Here is a 22804-nt window from a genome sequence, read left to right on the forward strand (position 1 = left end):
AGAGAAGGAACATGCAGAATAAGCAATATTCATGTCGTTATTTCTGCCAGACAAATTATCGAAGAAAGTTGGTTTTTGTCCCGGAGGATACGAGTAATAGGACAGAATGCCAGGCCGCCGTCAACAAAGGCACTTCCAGCAGATAGGCGATTTTACGAGGTGTATGGTGATCGGACTGAGAAGGGCGGGTTGGTCCTTACATCAAACCGCAGCTGATACCCACATGGACGCGAGCATGTTGCATCGGCTATAGCGAACATGATTGGAACAAGGAAATGTGGGAAGAAGGAGGGGTGCAGATGCAGCCAGAATGACGTCAGCACGCGTGGATCGACGCATCTGCCGACAGCTGTGGTGGTCCCACAAGTCACTTGTACCGCGATTCTCCAGCGCTCCCGTGTTGACCAGAACCATTTCCCGTCGATTGGTTGAATGTGGCCTGCACTCACGGCGTCCATTAAGTAGACTGCCATTGATCCCACAGCAAATACACCAGTTTAGAATGGTGCCGGACTGGAGCAATGTGGATGACAGAATGGTGAAATGTCGTGTTCTCAGATGAGTCGCACTTCTGTTTATCCAGTAACAGTCGCCGCATACGTGTGTGGCAAACTTATATTCATCACCCTGCTGTCATATGTGAAGATCATAATTCAACAAAACTTTGCATTATTTATGATGCTTCTTCAGAGGGTAGGGAATAATGAATCTCTAAATGATAATTTACTTCAAGGACCAACTCTTCTTCCTGAACTTGTGAAAGTTTTAATAAATTTTCAACTTTATCAAATTGCATTTACATCAGACATTCAGAAGGCATTTTTCCAAATGTCTACTGCTTTTGAAGATCGGGATTCAATGCGATTTTTGTGGACTGATGAGAATTCAAGTTTGAGCTATACGAGAATTCAAGTTTATCAGAGGTGTCATGTAATTTTTGAGCAAAATCAAGTCCATTTTTGCTGAGCGCTTGCACTAAGCATCATTTAAAGAAATTTGAAAATATCTAACCAGAACTGTAGAAATATTAGAAAACTTCATGCATGCTTTATTTGTGGATCAGATATAGAGTAGGAAACTTTATAAATATATCATGAAGCTAATGATGTAATGAAAAAGGTATCAATGAATCTAACCAAATGGAATTCTAATTCAGATACTTTAAAGAACTAGTATAAATCAAATAACAGCTTCATCAATTTTAAATTGCCAGACTGCGATTCCCCCTCAAAGATTCTTGGACTTCAAAGGATATCTTCTGTTTTAATCCTCAAGACATTATAGATTTAATCCTGTCACATGATCAAACAAAGCGTTACATTTTGATCTTCGATCCTGCTGGGTTTCTCGTTCCATACGTGATTCAAGCAAAAATTCTATTTCAATATTTATGGCTTAAAGGCATGGATTGCAATGAAATTAACCCACCAGAATCGCAAGACATATGGAGCAAATGCTATAGGCAACTATATGATCTACTAAATATACGAATACCTCGTTGATATTTTTGTGATGCTGGTAAAATGCCTGAAATGTTAGAACTACATCGTATTTGCATTTCATCTCAAAGCGGTAACACAGCAGTAGTATACATAAAATTCCGCAGCTCAAAATGTTCTTGAGCAAGTTTAATGATAGCCAAGAGCAGAGTGGCTCCTTTCAAAAAATTATTTTTACCAATACTAGAACTCATAGCAGCAGCATTAAGTGCAAGCTACAGATCGTGCGCATTTTCAAGCGAAGATTTATTTATGCACTGATTCTCTCAATGTGCTTCAATGGATAAAGAACTCACCACAGCTATGGAAAACATTTGTACAAAATTGCATATCAGAAATTCAAGATAAAACATCACCGAGCATGTAGTATCATTGTCCTGAATCAGATAATTCTGCTGACAAAATCGCACGTGATGTTAAAGTGAGTGAGCTTGTAGTAGATTGAGTGTGGTGGCATAGAACTCCATGGCTACATAAAGATGAAATAAATTGGCCTAAAATGAACAAGCATTCTAACATAGTAGATGCTGTTGAAGAGAGAGAGTTATGACTCAAATTACCAGCGGTGTTCAACCTTTACAACCTGTGTTAATGATAGAGAACTTTGGTGACTTAAATAAACTTTTAAGAATCATGTCATACATATTTAGATTTAAAAATAAGTCACAAAACAGAGCAATTGGTCCTATGACCAAAAATTAAATATGTAATGATTTGTGTTACTTTATTAAGTTATCACACAAAGTGGGTATTTTTTTGCAGAACTTAATGATGTTGTATTTAAAAAAATGTATCAAAATTCCAAATTGCTTAGGTTAAATATAATAACTGATGAAACAGAATGTTTAAGAGATTGAAGTAGATTAGTAAAATCATTGTTAAATGTGGATGAAATTCAACCTCAAATATTACCAAATAATTATTTTTTCATTTAATTATTTTAAGCTGTAATGAAAGGTACTTCACAGTGGTGTAAATGAAACTTTAGTGAAAGTGAGAGAGAAATTCTGGATTTTAAAAGCTTTTTAAAAACATAAAATCTATGTTATATGACTGTAGAGTTTGTAAAAAATATAATGCTAAAGCTGGACATAAGATATCAGCTCCTCTTCCTGCTGACCAAGTGGAGAAAGCTCAACCTTTTGAGGTAAGTGGGATAGATTTTGCTAAACCTTTGTATTTAGAAGATGGTACAAAAGTGTATATTTCATTGTTTACTTGCACAATGACTTGAGAAATCTATTTAAAATCATTATCAAATTTAAGTACAGAGTGTTTCATTCAAGCATTGCTTAAACTTTTTACATGTAGAGCTATTTGTAGAGTTATTTCTGACAATGCTAAGACCTTTAAAGCTGCTGATTGTTAATTAAAGTATTCATATAAATTGTGTACAAATAATAAAGGTTCCAAATTTCCTTGAAGGAAAAAATGGCTTTGAATGGAAATTTATTGTGGAAGGTGCTTCTTTGGTGGGGTGGATTTTGGAAATGTTTAGTAAGATCTGTAAAAATTTGTTTAAAACATATCTTATGAAGAATTGTATAACATTTTAGTTGAAGCTGTTATCAATTCTAGACCCATAACCTATGCATACAATAAACCAAATGAGCCTGATCCTCTTTCACCATCTCATTTTATTGCTGGATATAGATTGACTGTTTTACCTTCACCTGAATCTAAATTAGAATCCACAAGATCTCAGTTGATTAAAAGATGGAACCATAGCTCAATTATTATTAGAGCATTTTTTGGAAAAGAATATTTTTTAGAATTATGATCAGTCATGTTTTCAAAACTCCAAAAAATTGGATTTTTAAAGGCAGCAGAATATTCTTTTATTAGATATTGTTAAAAATTTATCACTATTAATTGCATAATTTTCACAGCAATGCTTTCATTTACTGCCATATATTAACCACTGTAATGGAAGTACTAGCCAAACCAAGAAAGTGAAGTGGAACAAAGAGAGCAGTTAAAGCACAGTAAATCTGACTGCAACTCCTGACTACTTTTCAATATCTTATTCATTTTGGCTTCATTCTAAAATTAACATAAGTCTGATTCATTACAAACACAATAATTATAAAACAAGGACTGATATATTTCAGTAACTAAATGTCTGAAAATGTTTGTTCTTTTCCATTTCGCTAATCACAAATGGGTTAATGGATGCCATTTAGTGCCAAAACACAAATGTGCTAATGTCAAATCTAACTAGATGGTGACAACCCTACTGATACATAAAGCTTCAAGAAGAGAATAACTATTTTAAATATAATGAATATAATATATATAATACTTAATGTGTGCAATGCCAAGACTGTGTATGATGGCAAATTTTTCAATTCTCTGATATTTCTGCTTAACCCTTTCGCAACGGAGCACCTTTGTTTAAGACGCTCGTATGGGATGGAAGGGAATCGAAGGCAGTCATCATACAGGATGGAGGTTTTGCATTGCTAAGCCTAATTTTATTAAAAAAAATCAGAAAAAAAGTTTCACCTCTAGCATCATAATTTTTGGTATCATTTTAGATTATTACTTGTCTTTTAATACGTCACCACTTAATTTGTATGGTGGCATTTTGATATTCATGCTATACTTTCACCAAAGCAACATGTAGACAGTTCATAAATTGCAGAGTTTCTGAAATACTGTCACCTTTGGCCTGAAAGCTATAATAAGACTGATGAATTTGCCCCATTTATTCAGGACAGCAGAATTGCTCTAATGCCTAAAATACACTTAATGCTTACAATATATACTCATCAAATATGCTATTGACACATGCTTTATTTTATGTTGGCATATAATGTGGTCACATTAATGTGACTTATTCTATGTACGTGAAACACAAAGGATGAACTAAAAGAAAATCTGTACTTTTTTTTTTTTTAATTTCCCTTTTTAAAACAGTTCATAAATTTTTAATTTTTTGATATTCTTCATCAAATTAAAAGGTAGAATTTATAAATTATCTCACTTGATATGCAAATTCATAAATTGCTCCATCTTTGCCTCCAAGAAATATACGACCACTTTCAGTTCCATGAAAAGCACACATATGAATATCATCAGTTGGATAAGAAAACAGAGGTTCTGGCAACAAATGCATCTCTTCAAACTGTGATGAATCTGCAATGAATATTTTTGTTTAAAACCATAAATAAAAAGCATAATTAAGCAAACACAAAATTAATAATGAAAATTATTGAGAGTTATATTTCAGTATTAAAACACTTATTTTTTTTCCTGAAAATTTATAGCAATGATTTCCAAAGATGGGTTCGAAGTCAATTTTTAGTGGTTCATAAAAAAATTTTGAAGCCCTTTTTTTTTTCATTCTATAATTATATTTGTTTACCTGTAATTATGAATTAATTTGTAGAGAATAATTAATTTCTAATATGTTCACCTGATAATTACATGGCCTTTTTTTCCCCTTCTGGGACTCTCTTCTCTCTCTCTTTACACTTAAGATAACTACTTATTAGTTGTATTACATAAAAAAAAATGCATAAAAGCCATGATAAATTGTAACTACAAACATGCTGCACGGATGGTTACATTAAATTGTCTACTGGTTAGCAATGAACTCCCTTGGGTCATCAAGCAAAAGGTTTGGGAAAACAAAACTTAACAATATTCAAGATTCTTTTCATATATTGTCTTGATCTTAAAGCTCCTATTTTCTTCCACAAAATAAGCAAACAAAAATTTATTTTTATCCTGCCTTCGATTCTACGGCTAATAATAACTTTGGACAATAATAAACTCCCCCCTTTTTTTAACTAAAATTATTATTAAGATGATTATGATTTATATCGAATTACTAGCAAACATTAAGAAGTTTGTTTCATGTTTTAGTTTGAATATTTACAGCAACATACACAAACACCTATTGCAAACACTGATATTAAAAAAAAAAAAAAAAAATTATGCTGATGAAATCATACTTTCATTTTGTCTGGTAAAGTTGACTCCTAGGACTATTATTTCAACAGGTGTAGTTAAACATAATAAGTAGTGAATGAAGCTTTGAAAAATATCTAAAAATTAGAAAGAATTTCCATTAAAAACAAGAATTAATAGATATTTCAAAAGAGCATCATGAAATATTTACATGATTTATTTTACAAATAACTGACACAAATAATATTTTTTTTTTAATTATTTAAGACTGAGTAACTGAATATACACTGCCCAGTTTTAAACTGAAAATTTTAAGGAATAAACTTATGCATAAAAAGTAAACATAATAATAATATATAATCCATTTTAACAAACATTTCCTGAACAATTCTCAAACCAGTACAGAAAACAACATAGCCAATATCATAATCCCCCCCACACACACTCGGCATGCACATTCTGGTAGAATAATTTTTCTAGATAAAAAGCATTTTAATGAAGATAACTAATCTTAATTTTGAAAATTAGAGTGACTGTTCATTAATTAATAGAAATACTTTGTATGATTTTACTTGATCTGGTAATGTTTATTATTCCAATAAGTCTAACACACATAAAACAAATTATTGCTATGTATGAAGTAACTATTAAGTCATGAGAAGGTTTAAATAACCTTTTTATTTAAACAGAATTTAGAAAATATATGCACTCTTTCGTGCAACAATATTAGCCCCAACTACAATGAAATAGAATAGTCAAATTTAAATCAAACATGGAACAATACTCAAAGCCAAACACAATTAAATATTTCTGTATAAGTCGACTCAATAACTCTACCAGAACATCAAAACCAAACTGTCAGCAATGAGAGAATGTAAATCCAAATAATTACAAATATTAGTACTGGTAAGTAACTAACATGTAACGTGCATGCAAAGCCAGAAACACAAGTTGGTAATCAAACATATATAATTCTCACAATGTTGTAATTTTTTTTTAGAATAAGAGATAATATAAGAAAAAGACTTATTATCACATAATTGTACATTAAAAAAATTACCTGGCTTGGGTTTTACAAGACCCACACATAAAATAGTTTCTTTAAGACCATCATAATAAGCCAGGTCACTTCTAAAAAAAAAATTTTTAATACATATTAATTTTTACTTTTAAAAAAGTAGAAACAAAATTATATAAAACTTTTGAATACTCAGTTATGACTTTTTTTTTTTAAATTCTAGCAAAAAATAAAATATAATAAAATGTATGCTTAACTTGTATACAAAGAAAAGTATTGTTCTTCCCATGTACATAGCAATCTATTTTCACTTAAAAAAACATCAAGAGAATTGCACAAATTTGGTGTCGTACACAGCTTCAACATTGTGCATCTTAAATAATATATACATTATATTATATGACAGATTATTATTATTATTACAAGTTCATTTTTTCATTAAGCTTTATGAATCATTACAGATGCCATCATCCAGCTAGATTTATTGCCAACATTTATGTTTTGTATTAAATGACACCCCATTAACAGAAATATACCCATTTTATAATTCTACTAGTGCCTTACTAATTATTACAAGCAACAGTTTCCTAATTAAATAGGAATACCTTTACTTTGGGATAAATCACTTAAAATATAAATAAAAAGCTAAATTTGAAAATTAAGTTATTAATTTACTATAATCAATGTGTTAATGAATATCAAATCAAGACTTTCAAATGATCCTCATGTATCAATAATCTGATATATGCAGGAACCAGTTCACAATTCTTAGATCTAAGATAGAAGATAAATTAAAACTCTTGCATATTAACTGCTATTAAAAATTTTGATAGGTGACACCATATGATGATAATTTCCCAATAAATGTCTAAGTCCTTGTTGAAAGCACAGATTTACCTGCTCAGGCTTATTCTAACTTTGTTATGGTCTGCATTTGATATTTGTTTAATGTTTCTAGTATTTGTAACATAAAAAAAATGGCAAGTAGTGGCCTAGAATCACTAAAGGAAATGTGCTAAGTAAATACAAAAATTAAAATTATATGATAATAAGAATAAAAGCAAGAAACTGATTCAAAGGAAGCTAGATTGCATTTACAACAACCAGTTTATTTATTACTGGAACAAGAAATTAATAATAGTCTTTTGGGGTCAGGAGTTAATAATTATAATTTGCTAATAATTGAACATGGCATTAAAACTGTCATAGTTTGGAATAGTTATCTCCAAGAAGATTTGGAACAACTATTATTATTATTATTATTAGAAATCTGCATTATCAAAATAAATAGGGAACCAAAATTCCCAGTATCCAAAATGTCATCCAAAGTTTCCAGCATTAATTTCACCATTTAAATTTCGCTAATGTCAACCAAGCAATCCTAGTTAAGTCTCTTCATTCCAGAGGTCTTTCCAAATCCTCAAATTTTTCTTTTCCTTGCTTTCATGAGCAAAAAGCAGGTTATGAGAATTTATAGCATGACTGAGAGGTGCCTAAATCCTGGATTCCGAGGCAATGAAGACTAATGAAGTTTCTTGTAGTAATTAATATGCAATACAGTCAAAAGTCGTTAATCCGGACTCGTCGGGACTTCGGCGATTCGGGATTATTGAATTTTCTGGATTATAGATCATCAGTTTAAATCTCGTAAGATGGCATGCAGAAATTCTAAAATTAAAAATATGAAACCGTAATTTATGAAATAAAGAACAATTATGATCTAAAGGGTATCAAAATGTACAAAAAAAAAGCTTAATATTTATTTGTTTACTTTATTAAACATTTCTTTCAATGTAAGTTGTTTAAGTTGCTTCGTTTTATGTGATAATATTTTCTCTTTAATTCTATAAACAGACATAATTTCTTGTTCAGTTACAAAGTTCCGCTGTTCAAGTCCCGTTAATTGCTGTGCCGAGAATACAGTCAATCGAAATTTTTTCATTTTCACTAACCTCTCTGTAAGTTCTTCATGTCTTTATCCATTTTTTGCAGCAATTCCACTTTTTGTTTGATGGACATCGAAACATACTTTCGTTTTGTACGATCCTTTGGGAGCTAAAGAATCGGAAATTCTATTTGACATAATCGAAAGTTTAAGTTTACTTTTATAGTATTGCTCTTACAGTCTGCAAAAAATAAGCCGGATCCAATTCTAAGATTAAGGAACAACGCAATCATCAACATTAACTGAAATAGATAATTAGATAATTTTAGATTATACCGTCCGTTATACATAAAACGCGCACACGAAAACGTATTCTGCGCTTGCGCACATGCATATGCGCAGTCGTAAAAGGTCTTACGTGCACGCGTAAACGCCTATGCACATGTGTCAACGTGGCGCATGCACAGAAAGTTTTTAGCTTTGAGGTCCGGATTATGGGTGTCCGAATTAACGACTTTTGACGGTATTCAATTTAATAGTAAAAAAATCAAAACTCCGACTTTCCTATTAAAAAACAACTGGCTTCAATACTCTTCTGTTTCCAGGACCAGATTATGAAATGTATGTATAAATATATGTATTTGTGTATGCTTGTATACATGTAGGTATGCATGTATGTGCATGCATACGCAGACACATATACATTCGTACACACGTGCTACATACATACATACATACTTCTCTGAATCCAGTCCCTATAACAGAAGAGTACCCTGGCTTTTACCACATATTTTTGAAAAGTTCATTTTAATTTATAAAATAACATGTAATTGATAGAAAAATTAACTTACCCATCATGAAAAGACCAAAGAAATATATTGCTGTCAATTGTTAGCCATGCCCGGCCAACCTCTGGAAATAGTCCCATCTGACAATTGCTCTGCATAACTGATATCATTAAAGATTCAATCACTTACTTCCTACACATAGTTTGTTTAAAAATTAAACACATCAAATTTATCATCATTTTAAAAGCGCACTTAAGTTGTTACCAGCATTCAGAAAAGAATTTATAAATGGTTAGATAATATTTATTAAATATGAAAAAATTAAAATCTTTTTAATTTAAAAGAACCATTTTCATGTACAAAATGTTCCAACACATAATTTTGCATCAAATACATAATATAATCTTTATATCTCTAATGTTTCAAGGAATGAACGGTAATATATTTAATTCTATAAAGTAAGAGGTTCTTTACTATAAATCAAATAAAAAAATTTTTCATAATTGTGGTACCTTGCATTACAAGCACAGTCTATTTTGTGATGGTGCTTGTGGTGTGAATTATACTTTACACAGGATGCTCTTTTCCGTACTATGAGAATAATTTTAATTTATTCTTGACCATAGCCAAAATCATAAAAGATTGTAAGCAATTTTCAAATAATATTGAAAAATCACAATTCTACTGAAAAAATATTGACTAATTATTAAAAATACTGGTACTTTCTTATTACAGCAACTACCAAGCTTAGTCACAAAACTGACAAATTTTATCACTCAATCTATTACATGCAAATTTCAAAAATCACCAAAAATTTACATAGTGGCTGCTTTAACAAGGAAATATTACAATATTTGCCAATGCTATATATGTAAATAATCATGCAGTTTTCTGTTTCAGTTTAATCTATCTTCCCAGTTTTCCACTGAATATGATAGGATCAGCAGGCTTTTGTTTCCTTGCATATTTACCTTTGATTTTTATAGGAGGACTAAGTGGGCTTTAAGTCTTCCAGGTTCTAAAAGTATTATTTCTTCCCTCTAAGCAGGTGATATTGCTACAAATCTACAAATTTATTATTACCAAAAAAGGATACGGCCAAACTGCTCAACTAGTTCAGATGGCAATGGAATTCGTTTCAGCAAATTCAGCTGTGCTAGTGAATGAAGACTTATACTCAGTTCAGATACCCCAGGATAATCTTGGTCATTTAAACCACTCACTGTTGGCAGAGTAGCTGTAAAGATTAAAATTCTTACAATGACCTTTTTTTTTTTTTTTTTTTTTTTCTCATAATAATCAATTTTGTATTAATAGTTTGGTTAATTTTATTTATGCATATCATGCTAAAATATATTACACATACAAATTTAATTTCCAGTATTATTCAATATAATTAAAATCAGAAGCATACATTCATATTTTTTAGTTTCCAGATGATACAATCAGAAATTAAATGCTTCAAAATGCCTTTAAGATGCTTGTTATATCTGCACCAAATTTTCAAGTAAACATGTGCTCAAATGCAGTGTCTTGTTCAAAATAATTTTTCAATGAAATGCAACTAAGATTGCTTTTCTAAACAACATAAACTTACTACCATGAGAAAGGAACCAATAAAAAATTAATAGTTGATATATTTGTGATCTGCTGATGCTTCACTAAAATATTTTTGTCAGTTCATATTAACTACCAAGAATGCATGGCAAAATGACACACATGAGAATATGCATTGGGAATCTCATCTTAGACTAGTGGTTCTCAAACTTTTGACTAACAAAAACTATATAAACAAAAATTGAAAACCTTTAATACCACCACTACAAAGTACTACTACCACCACCACTCTTGAACAAAGCTCAGATCTCATAAATTGACGAGTGTTAGAGTAAAAACTCAATCAGGATATATGGGTTTGAATTTTTGAATTTAATAGTTAAAAATACTTTGCTTACCACCTATTTTTCTCTTGCGTACCACCGGTTAAGAACCCCTGTCTTAGACACTTTTAACTAACTGTATATTACTTTTTTAGGGTTCGTACACATTTCTGCACATGGAAATTAAGTACTTTTAAGGTCCATTAATAAAACAAATTAAGGACCTATGAGCAAAATGGGAGCTGAATTAATTCAGTTAAAAATATTAGTCTAACTTCACTTTTGTACACTAAACTGTAGTCTAAACTTCACTTTTGTAATACCATCCAAAAAATAAAATAGATCCGTAATTAGGATGCATTATTATAAAACATAACTTAATTAACATAATTACTGGTAAGTTTGAAAATAAAATAAAATTTATGAAATTTATCAAATAGCATTCAATATTTTACACTTATAATAGTTGTGCAAATTTGAAATAAGATAAATGACATTTTATTTTACATTTTACTAACAGTTAGTTTTATTTTGATTTTGTTTGTCTCGTTTTGTCACATTTTTGCTCAATCTAGAGGTTTAGTAAATAGCAGGTAAATTTTTATGTCAAGCGGCATAGGTGAAAATCAGAAGTAAAATTATAATCAGTATGATTCATAACAAAAGACTGCCTGTTGTCACCCCTGCTGCTTGCATAGAGAGAGACCTGCTGATCAGAACAAGCCTGAAAGGCCTGATGGAGACCCGGCTGGCAAGTTTTGACAGTTAGTTGGTCTCTCTCTGACACAGTTAATGTCGTAGCTTCGTGTAGAGTTCCAGGGGCTGCAACCCAGTTAACTTTAAGGTTCTCCAATAAGCCACTAAAGAACCAAAGGTAATAAGTTGTTCTGTTTTATTTTAAGTCTCACTACATGCGAAGAATAAGTTTTACATCAATTTTTACATTTTTGTGTTTGATCTTGTGACCACGGCAAGGATTAATGAAAGGCAATAACTCGTTTTAATGTGCAGAGATAAATTTTGAGAGTAAGCAGTTATTTATAAATAGCTCAATTAAGTAGTTAGATAACCTTAGTCATTATGGATTTACATGGCCACTAATAACATTTATTTATTTCTTAACAATATTTCTTAAAAAAGCAGTATCACAATTTAAAATACATGTAATTTATGACATTGATTCTTAAACTATATTAGGACAATTACTTATTAAAAGCCACAAAACATTTATGTTTTGTAGTAACACCACTCAACAAAATATTTATGCATCTTTTAAATTTGAAGAGAGACATTTGGGTCTTCTCAGACAGTTTGGCTAATTTATTATTTCCTTCTCTTCAAGCACCTTTTCTAACAATCAGATATTTGTTTCAATACGCAAACCACTGTTCTCGCTAGTTTCTGCGTGCTTCATACCTATGAGGGTTCACTTCATCTGGTAGCAGTTAAATAGTCCAAACAACCCCCACCCCGAAAGATATGAAGCAAATTATTGCTATGTCTGAAAGTAACTACAAAGTCAAAGGTTTAAATAAGCCTCTTAATTTTTTCATTATTAAAAGCCTCACATTTTAAAAAGAACTTAGAACAGGCATGTTCTTATGCTAACAAAATCAATTGCAGCTTGTGGTGATGTAATTAAACAAGAACAGTCAAATTCAAACTAGAAATGTGGACTAGTGGTAACTCTATCGTCATAACAAATTCAAATGTCGGCAGCAATAATACAAAGACAAATAATTACAAATTATCGGAGCTGGCAGGAACTAATACACCGAGCAAGTGGAGGTCAGAAACAAATACACACTGTCTTACACTCCAAAAACCTCAGCTTAAAATTTGTCTAAATGATTTGCATTCTGATGAGGAAACAGAAATTGGAAATTATAGTAAAGACAGAAATTATATACAATTGGGTAATTTACATAATAATAACTGTATATATCTTTGAAGAATAATTTGTTTCTCATTATGTATTCAGTTTCTTTCTTCAACACATTTTCTTTTCATTTTAGAACTTTTGGATTTAATTAAAGATTTCTTTTATTCTAAAAACATTAAATCATTTAGAATGTATAGAAAAAGTTGCTAATTTTATTTCTCTAGTAATATGAAATACAGTCAAAAGTCGTTAATTCGGACACCCATAATCCGGCCTCAAAGGTATTATCATTCTGCGCATGCGCCGCGTTAACGCATGCGCATAGGCGTTTTTGATGCTAAAGCAAAGTTTAAAGAAATTAAACATTTAGCAGTAGTAGCAATAAAAGCTCCCTGAGATATGTTGTGCAGGCATTGAAGACAATAAAAGATTTTGAACTTAACCAATTTATTAACAATATAATAAAGAATAAAAACACAGAAAATAAATGTCAACAATATCAGTCTTAGGAAAAATATAATATAATCATCATTCATCAAACAATATTTTTACCTGGTCTCCAAAACACTGGCATTCTATATAAAAAAAAAAGTCCTAAACAGTAATTATGCGGCCTAAAATTGAAGCTGGCTACACATTCAATAAGTCCATGATCAATGATCAAGAAAAACACCTGAAAATTTAAATGAAGTTCTTGAAAGCACTTAAAACAGGCCTAACCCCGTTTGCACAAGGAATCGCCGCTCATGTATTTTAATTCCGCCTTCATTGAAGAACATGGATGCCGCCCACGGCAGTCACTCACATGGTAGCCTCTGGAACCGAAGAACTTTATTCTGGAACAGCCATCCCGCAAACTGGAACCAAGGCACTTTATTCACCGGACTGCATGCATCCTTTTGAAGGGGCTGGAAACCGCTCACTCACGTGCCAGGAAAACAGGAACTAGAAGGGTTGAGCCAGAGCGACGCGAGATACTTATAGCAGAAGTAGGAATGACATCATCTCACGGCAAACAATCAGCTATCGGCACGAATCGGCTTTTCAGATGACGTAACATCATGTTTCGTTTTTGCATCTTAATTAGGTTGAAACAGTCCGTTCTCAATGCAAACAGTGGCAGCAAGAAAAAGAAGTAGAAGTAACTACTATATTACATTAAAATAAGGACTAAACTAAATAAACATTTCAAGGAGGAGAGATGATGCAGTAAAAGGTTTAAAAATAAGCTATATTTTCCAACAAAAACTCACCCCCAGGGGAAAATGGCGCTGTATACAATATTGTTAAATGAAATAAGACACGAAAACATCTGTTTAAAATGTGTTTAATATTTTCCGAAGCGTGTTACAAAGCATGTTCAATGTAGCGTCCAGCATTTTCCGAAAGCAAGTTAAATCCTGTTACTGCATTCTCAACAGCAGCTCTTAGCATATCAGGAGGAATGTTATGGACATGTCAGTGTATCACATTTTTCATTTCTGCCAAATTGTTTAGATTATCACCATAAACTGTGCTTTTGAGATAACCCCATAGCCAAAAGTCACAGAGGTTGAGGTCTGGTGGGAAGAGGGGAAGTGTTGGCCTATAAGTCGTTCATTCCTTAAATATTGCCTAAGTAACTTTGCGACACACGTGAGGTGGGGCGAAGCCCTGCATAAAAATCATAGTATCTAAAATGCCACATTACCACATTATGTATCACGAAACATTTTAACCGGGCGGAAGTCGCACCAAGAAAAGTTACTAGAGTGGGCGCGTGGGGTATCACCTACCCCAATATTTAAAATACGATAAAAGTAGTTTTATTTAGTTTTAAAGCTGTTTTTCTTGTTCTTGTGTATTATAAAAACGTGAATAAAAATTGTGTTTCAAAAAATTAATTTCCAAAATAATCTTAGAGTTAAAATTAAGATAAATGAAAATAATGAAAAATAAACATCATGCCTCTAAGTTTCATTGTGTACAATACACAATGCTCATTTTATTTCTTCACACTTTGAACGAAATACATTCTTGTGTTCTTGACACACAATGTTTTCACATTTTAAACATTTCATTCACGTTCTTCTGTCCTTGGCGTGAGGGCAAAAAATGCATCGCATCTTTCAAACTTAGCTGTTTCGAATTTTATGTATTCGTTTTAATTCTTCGTCGAAACTTCTTCTTCTTTTTATTTTCTCTAATAGTATCATCTATAGTATGATCGTTATATAATGTTGAAAGCATAAGAACAGTTTTTCCTTTTTTAGGAACATCAGGAATTAATATTTTAATGTTTTATCTTTTTCGAAACCAAAACAGTGTAGAAAATATTCCTAGTTTACTCTTCAGTTTCCGAAATGCAATGCAGTCTTCATCGCTCTCAAATATTTCTAATAAATCTCACAGGCGTTGCATCTCCAGTACATAGGGAGTCATTCTTTTTACCATAATGCAGTTAAAATTTTTAAGAATTTAATGTCAAGTACTTTAAAATCACTTGCGAGTAGAATTATTTACTGTTATACTCTAGAAATTAATTTCTGAACTAAATATTCAGTCAGAAAAACACTTACGCGGACAGGCACATGGGGTATGTCATACCCCAGTTCCAACAAAATACCGATAAATCTTTTTCTGAAACACACAGACAAAGAAAAAGCGGTTCTGAAAGTCAACCACAACTAGAAACTCAGCTACTGAAAGCAGCACAGAATTTCAGTTTCACAAGTTAGGAATATTCCACTTTTATGTAGGGTTGGGGTATGATACACCCCATGCGCTTTCCCGCGGGTTAACATTGACTATAAGTGAGCTGCAATCACAGTGGTCCAGCTGTCGACTGCTCTTCAGAGAAAAATGGTTCAGTTATAAAACTAGCTGTCATTCAACACTAAACGGTGTGGAATGACTGCTATGCAATCGAATGCAGTAGGAGAATGCAATGGAACTAGATAGATAAAATGAGGAATTTCTTTGGCCCAAATCAATTGAAAGCGTTTTGAATCAGTATCTTCATGTTTCAGCGCCGAATTCAGGCTTCAAAAATTACAAATTAGCGATCTGTAAGGAAACGATTTGCAGATGGAACGCACTTGTGCGAGTGATTTGCGATCTCATATTTTCTAATCGCTAATTCATGGTTTTCACGGACAAAATTTCTCACTTACACGGATGGCGCACTCAACTTTTATCGAATTTAACGCCTTTAAATGGTAATTTGCCTACTTCAAAGTTTCTTAAGGGTATACAAGATATTCAACACGTGTAACAAAAGGTTAAGTTAGATTCTGACCCATATTTTGTTTAACAATATTGCATACAGCGCCATTTGCCCCCTGGTGGTGAGGTTTTGAACTTCCTTTTTTCACGGAAAATAAATTCCCATCACCTCCTTTACACGATTTCCAAGTTTGATAACATTTGATCCAGTAGTTTTCCTTTTATGACCATTTCAATGTGGAACTTTAATTATAACCACTCTGTATATTATTAAATTTTAATTTGAATCTATGCGTTATACGTATACCATGCATAAATTTTTCGCTTTTATGAGAAAATAAAGAATCGAAGCAAATGTACTTAGGATAATGGACCAAAATTGAAAAAATTCTCCCTCCGTCCGAAAATAAATTATTGAAACTTCAACCTTGAATTTATTGGGTTATCGAAATATTTAATTTGACTTGTCTTTTAAGTCCTAGTTCCGATAACAATTCCGTCAAAAATTCCGAATTACTTAAGCTGAAGTAAAAGATTTAGTATATATTCACTGCATGTTAATAAAGTAATCAGAGTGTAATAAAAATAGATTATAGAATTTACGCTGATGCAACTTTTTGTTTGACTGCACAACATGTAGTTGAAGAGAAGGCTTGTAGAGATCTGTTTTTGAAATGCCTCTAAAAGTAGATTTCATACTTCTTTTGTCTCTTCAATGTTAAAAAACTTTCCTTTGAGAGGCAATTTTAGTTTTGGGGAAAGAAAAAAAATCACAAGACAAATTTGAAGAACATGCGGGACGATTGAGTACACATACTTATTTTCGGAACACAAGTGGTTCTCCGACTGGTTATTGAATAATGAAAAGATGCATTGTCATGCAATACAAAACATTTGGAATACATTTTCTGACTGAAAACGTACGATTAAAAGTCATCTGCTTAATTCACAGCCATTTACAAGTCAACTACTCGGGCAATTGCAGAATCGTTTTGATCCTGAGCTTGTAAGACAAACCTAATATCACTGGATTTAAACACTTCTTTAATCTTCCGAGAATGTTCCTTCTTTAGCTCATATTCCAAGAATATTAAGTGAATACAATTATTGCAAAAGAAATTGAATATTCATTTCCACTACGGCATGGTAGTTTACTAACGAGTTAACAAAACTTAAATTCTGATTTTTGTATCTAAGAATACAACAATATTTTAAATATTTACAAATAAAATATTAAATTGGAGCCTCACCAGTTGCCTAGCATTTGAAGATTGTTAAATACTAATTGTTTGTTGCGAAGTCTAACCCAGGCTGCATGGTTGGTTTTCGTAGTTTTCTAGGTTCTCTTTACAAAGGTTCTCTATGAAAGCATCTTAATCAAATAGCTCCCATGTTCTTTCTATGTTCAAATAACCAACTAACCTAGTTTAAGCGTGATTTCCAAGTGAAGTTACTAGCAAAACCCGAATACTCATTAAAAATCATGTAGCTTGCTAATTGGGAGTAACATGAAAGATACGGCGCCAATAATTGAATTGCTGTTACGGTACGCTGTTTGTAAACTTAGATGGTCATTCCTTAATTAAATAGCCCACCAGCGGCCGAGCGGTAAAGACGCTGAACACGGGTAGTTTGGTCCGAGGTTCGAATCCCGCAAACAGGCTGGCCGCATGGGCGTTTTCGTGGTTTTCCCCGTGTGTAACGTGTATACGAGCCAGCTTCCTTTAGAAAGTCCACGAAGGCATCCCTCCCTTTAGGCAGATAGCCCCCCGTGTTCTTTGCCATAATTAAATAATCCAATCCAATCCTTAATTAAATATAATTGATTTGTAATTTCTACTAGAACTGACGGTAAGAATTGAAGTGCAAATAAATAATATCGTGTGCAATCTTGATTAATATAAAATTTAAAATATTTGCATAGAAAAATATTTGCATTCAGACCGAAAGTTTTTTTAAATATTTGCAATTACTTTATAAGAAGGATTATGAATAACCGTAAAAATTACTTATTATATTATTGATGATTAGAATTCAGTTCTTGACAATTACATTCTAAATTAGAATTTTAAAGATATAATGAAAATACGCTACGCACGAAAATACATTTTAAGATAAAAAATGAGTTGATTTTTTATGTTTTAAAACTTCTTAAATTCATTTAATATACATCGTATCCTCGTTGTTAATTGAATCCAGAATGTTGGGTGTCGTTTATATAATTATTCTTACTTAACCACTTATCCAGCCATTAAGTAGCTGCAGATTATTTCTACATAACCATTGAACTTCCATTAATTCAGTCTCTAGAGGGTTATATGTTTATATCATAATTTGACTTTTATAAAAATGATTATTCTAAACCTTATGTTTCTATAAAAATATACTGTGCTTTAAAAATATGGATGATAGTATCAGCCGCTCTTTTTGCCACTTCAAAAGCAACAGTTTGTTTAGAAATAAATTATGCAGTTAATGTCTTAAATTTAAATAAACATCAAACAAAAATTCTCAGTTTTAGACAATTCGATTTAAACGAAGTAAAGTAGCAGACTATAAAATGCTGATGGTAAAAATTTACTCTTACAAAAATTTACTCTTATAAAAAAAAAAAAAAAAAAAAAAAAAAAAAGATAGAGAGAAATTTTTAAAGAAATAGTTAAAAATTTGAATAATATCATCTATAATCTAAAAAAATAGCTTTTCATATAGTATTAATAAATATTTATTATGCATCATTAAAGGAAAAAATGTCATATAATTAATTCTCCGTAAAATTTTACTTGAAATTTAAGGTTAAAAATAGCTGTGGCAATTCACTGTAACAAAAATCCATAGACCATATTTGGCATTATTATCGCTCAAAAAAAAAAAAGATGCCAAATTTCAAAACGTGAAAATATGTAAATTCGTGTATAGCTTAGAAAATTTTGAATAAAAAAAGTCTAATTTTTTGCAGATATGCTTAAAAATACACCTACTTTATGATGATTGTAAAAATGTTATAGGTTATAATACAAAATTTTTTTCGAAAAATTTATAAAAATTATTTAAAAATAGAAATTTTAAAATAAAACACAAAAAATGGGTAAATTTTATTTGGAATGAACCTAACTTTCGAAATGTGAGAGAAAAAATCAAAAAAGTTTAATAAAAAAAAAAGAGATATTAATAAATATTTGCCAAATTTAATTAACATTGAGGAGCTAAAATTTTGAGAGCTAATATTTTAAAAACTACTCGTACGATTTTTACAAAACTTGGTATTCTGGCATAATTTGTGCCGTAGAATCGAAATACGGAAAAAAATTGGTATGTTATTTCAGAAAAAGTCCGATTTTGTGTCAAAATACCTATGTTAGAATAATGCTATATATAAATCTAATATATATCCTAAGTCGCGCTCTCGAGACATGAAAAACGCAGTTTAAATTTTGTCAATCGGCCCAGTAGAACGGGAGATATAGCACTGTCGCTTTTTTTTTTTTTTTTTTTGAGCAGTGTACCAATGCTTGGGCCATTCGTTTTTGTGTTCTGATAGTTGTTGCTGAAGGGGGGGGAGAAGCACAGACAAGACATGCCCCACATTGACTTTTATCTGTTTCACAATAGACAGCTGTCAGAATTCAAATTCTTAACCCCTTAACTGCCGTTGGTGTATATATACGCTTTGCTCAGCCGATGCATTAACTGCCACGGGCGTATTTATACGCCCTTCTAAACTACTATCATTTACTTTGCGCTGCTACCCGTAAAATTATTCGCGAAGCTTTGGAATGCAACATCAAAATGACCTTGGCAAAGTATGCGAAGGAGGATACTATTTCAGAGAAGTGTGGGGAAAAATTGGAGAGAGGGGTGTGTCTAAAGCAGTGAAGGTAATGATTGCGTGGTATTGGCTGATGTTGCTTGAGTAAAACGTATTTTTTTTTTATTCTGTGTCTTCTGTTTTCATTTACTTTTTGTAGTAGGTTACAGGAATAAAAAAAGATATAATGGATGTTTCAAACCCATTTTATCTTTTTTGAATCATTTTTTGATGAACTGCTCGTGCTTCATATTGTTACTGAAACTAACCGTTTTGTAGACGAGTATATGAAGCAACACCTTGCAAACAAAAAATCAAGAACAAAATTGTGGCATTCAACCAGTTCAGAAGAAAATATATGTTTTTGGTACTTTTCCGTTTCGCCCGTGCAAATCTCGCCAAGCAGACTGTATTGGTGACAACATACAGTATACACATAAAACATTTTAACAAATGTTAGTTCTAAGAATTTTTTATTTTGAAGGCATAAACATTTTAATATTGTTTAAAATTTTGTAAAAAACCAATAAATAAAGACAATAAATTTGTAAAAAGAGATTAGTTCAAGAATTTACTATGCTTTCATGATTCAACATCCTGATTCGCCGCTTTGTATCATGTGACCGCAAGTTATCTCACGTAAACTAGGCTACAAAAATCTAATTCTCTCAGTAATTAATTATCTACATTAATTTCAAGTTAAATCTTAATTTGGAATACAAGTTTAAATAGAAGAATTATTTTAATTCGTACGAATAGCTTACTCAGAAGTTATGTAAAACCGTAATGCTTTACTTCGCTAGGGCATTCTCATGAGAATTGATGAATTTAACCATTGATTTTGCCTTTTCTCTATTTTCACCTTCGGGTGAGCGGTGTGATTGCATCCTAATTGACTTACTTACCGCGAATGGCCTTAGGGCATAAAATTGAACTATCTGGAAAAAATTATACGTAATTGTATGCCGGTATTGAAAGAAACAACCAATCTGATAAGAAATGGCTGCTACTTGTTTTGAAAATGAGGCGTAAAAGATTACCAGCGAGGATATTCCGTTTGGCATCAGTTGTACCATTATTGGAGACTTTATCGCCTGCGTCGGCAAAATGGAAAAGTACCATGTTTTTTTAGACATACTGACTTCACAAGGTATAACACTGAAACCTGATATTACACTTTGATGGTCTAAAAATGAATTGATCGAAACTCCATTTTAGGGATCTTTTTTATTATAAAAACATCATTTTTATTATACTTACATCTTTTTATTATACTTTTACTCAAAACATTAAATTTTGTACATTCATTTTTTTCTTTTATTCTTTATTTTGTGAAAGTAAACAGTTTTTAGAAAGTAAAACTTGCACTTATTTTCCCCCTAATACAATGCATAACTACGTGAGCCTGTGTGAAAAACTGTGGCACTGGGGAATGAATCTTGTACGTTTTCCGCGGCGGTTAAGGATGTAACACGTGAAAGACATCATTCTGATTGTAGTTCAGTATGACCACAAATGCTGTCCTTAATGTGCAAGCATCAGCAGTGGAAATTTGTAAGCTTTAATAATGATGAACTTGTCTATAAACTCAGCTTTTCATTTATAAGTAGTAGTGATTAAAATCGGAAGCACTCAAATATTAAACATGGAGTGGCTGTTATTCATATGGATCAAAGATTGAAATTGAAAAGGAGTTCCACATCAAAAATGGAAACTGAAGCCAAAGCATTAAGTCTTTACAATGACTTAAAGACTACTGTTGATATAGAAAATGAAGGGAAGAGAACTAGTGGAAATTTCACAGCAAGTCATGGAAGATGTTTCCAATTAAAGCAACAAACTGACTGTCACAATGTCATATTGTTGGTGAATCTGCCAGTGCAGATAAAGTTGCTTTGAGATATTCAAAGGAATTAACTGAAATCATATGCAAAAGTAGCTATATAAATGAACAACACTGATAAAATGGATTTATTCTTGAAAAAAGTGTTGTTGTTCACCTTTATAGCTAGTGATGAGTGATAAGCCACTGAACACTGGTAGTTCAGGCTGGCTGTACGGGAGAGTGTCATTTTCCTTACATGCAACGTGAATCTGGGCCAGTTTCTCTTAAAAAGTCCTTTTTGAAAGCTTCCTTCCTCTACTAACCAGCATATATATTTATTTTCTATTCATAAATACTGTACTCTTTTCTTAAATGCAGATCCCTATATTTTATTTGCCCTTTTACAATAACCATAGGGAAATAAAAATTAGCTAGAATAAAAGAAACAAAGAAAAAAGAATGTTTTTAATTATAAGTTATAAGCAGAGTTGACATTTAGAAAAGTATCAAGAATCATTGATGTAATATTAAAAGCATCAGTCTTGAACTATCAAATTTTTGCTTTTTTAAAAATGATATTTTAAATTTTTGTTTTTATATTCTACTTTCCTAAGAAAAAAGTAACTTTAATAAAAAAAAACTTGCAATTTATCCCTCCCGCCATCAAAGCTCTGATAACCTATCAAATTAGTTAAAGTTATGTGGACAGAAATGACGGCATTAGCTGGGTATTCAAGATTAACATCAATATCAATAACTGGGTTATCATAATTTTTCATTTATCGCTCCCAAAAACCCACCAGAAAGGACTAATACTAAAGCTGTACCAAAATTTTATGCCTCCTCAATAAATTAACATCTCAAGATTTAGATTTAGGTTTGATTTTTGCCTCATTCTGCATTTGCTGTTTGATGTGGCTAAAAAAATTTAACTATCACCAATGGCCTCCCGAAACTGGATAAAGTGCAGAACTGCCCATTCATTTATTTAACACTTTTTACAAGAGTAAGAAGAATTGGATTTTTGTCAATTTTCCTTGACTTTTTATATGAAAATAATTCGATGTGTACATGGATAAAGTCAAGGGAGTGCCCAATGG

General features: G+C 31.7%; 1 protein-coding gene across 2 annotated transcripts in view; it reads right to left on the bottom strand.

The window, feature by feature from the left end:
- Positions 1 to 22804, bottom strand: part of Nup154 (nuclear pore complex protein Nup154) — a 206138-nt gene that overhangs the window by 173957 nt on the left and 9377 nt on the right. For both annotated transcript variants that reach the window (XM_085820338.1, XM_085820337.1), the window contains exons 3-7: positions 10202 to 10342; positions 9169 to 9265; positions 6475 to 6545; positions 5459 to 5551; positions 4486 to 4637 (exon numbers count right to left, since the gene is read on the bottom strand). In XM_085820338.1, the coding sequence (XP_085676464.1) occupies positions 4486 to 4637; positions 5459 to 5551; positions 6475 to 6545; positions 9169 to 9265; positions 10202 to 10342 (554 nt within the window). The remainder of the gene's footprint in view (positions 1 to 4485; positions 4638 to 5458; positions 5552 to 6474; positions 6546 to 9168; positions 9266 to 10201; positions 10343 to 22804) is intronic.

Source organism: Stegodyphus dumicola, chromosome 7 (assembly GCF_044657685.1).
Source record: "Stegodyphus dumicola isolate Sdum_Otavi_A_Nest chromosome 7, ASM4465768v1".
NCBI classification, from domain to species: Eukaryota; Metazoa; Arthropoda; class Arachnida; order Araneae; family Eresidae; genus Stegodyphus; species Stegodyphus dumicola.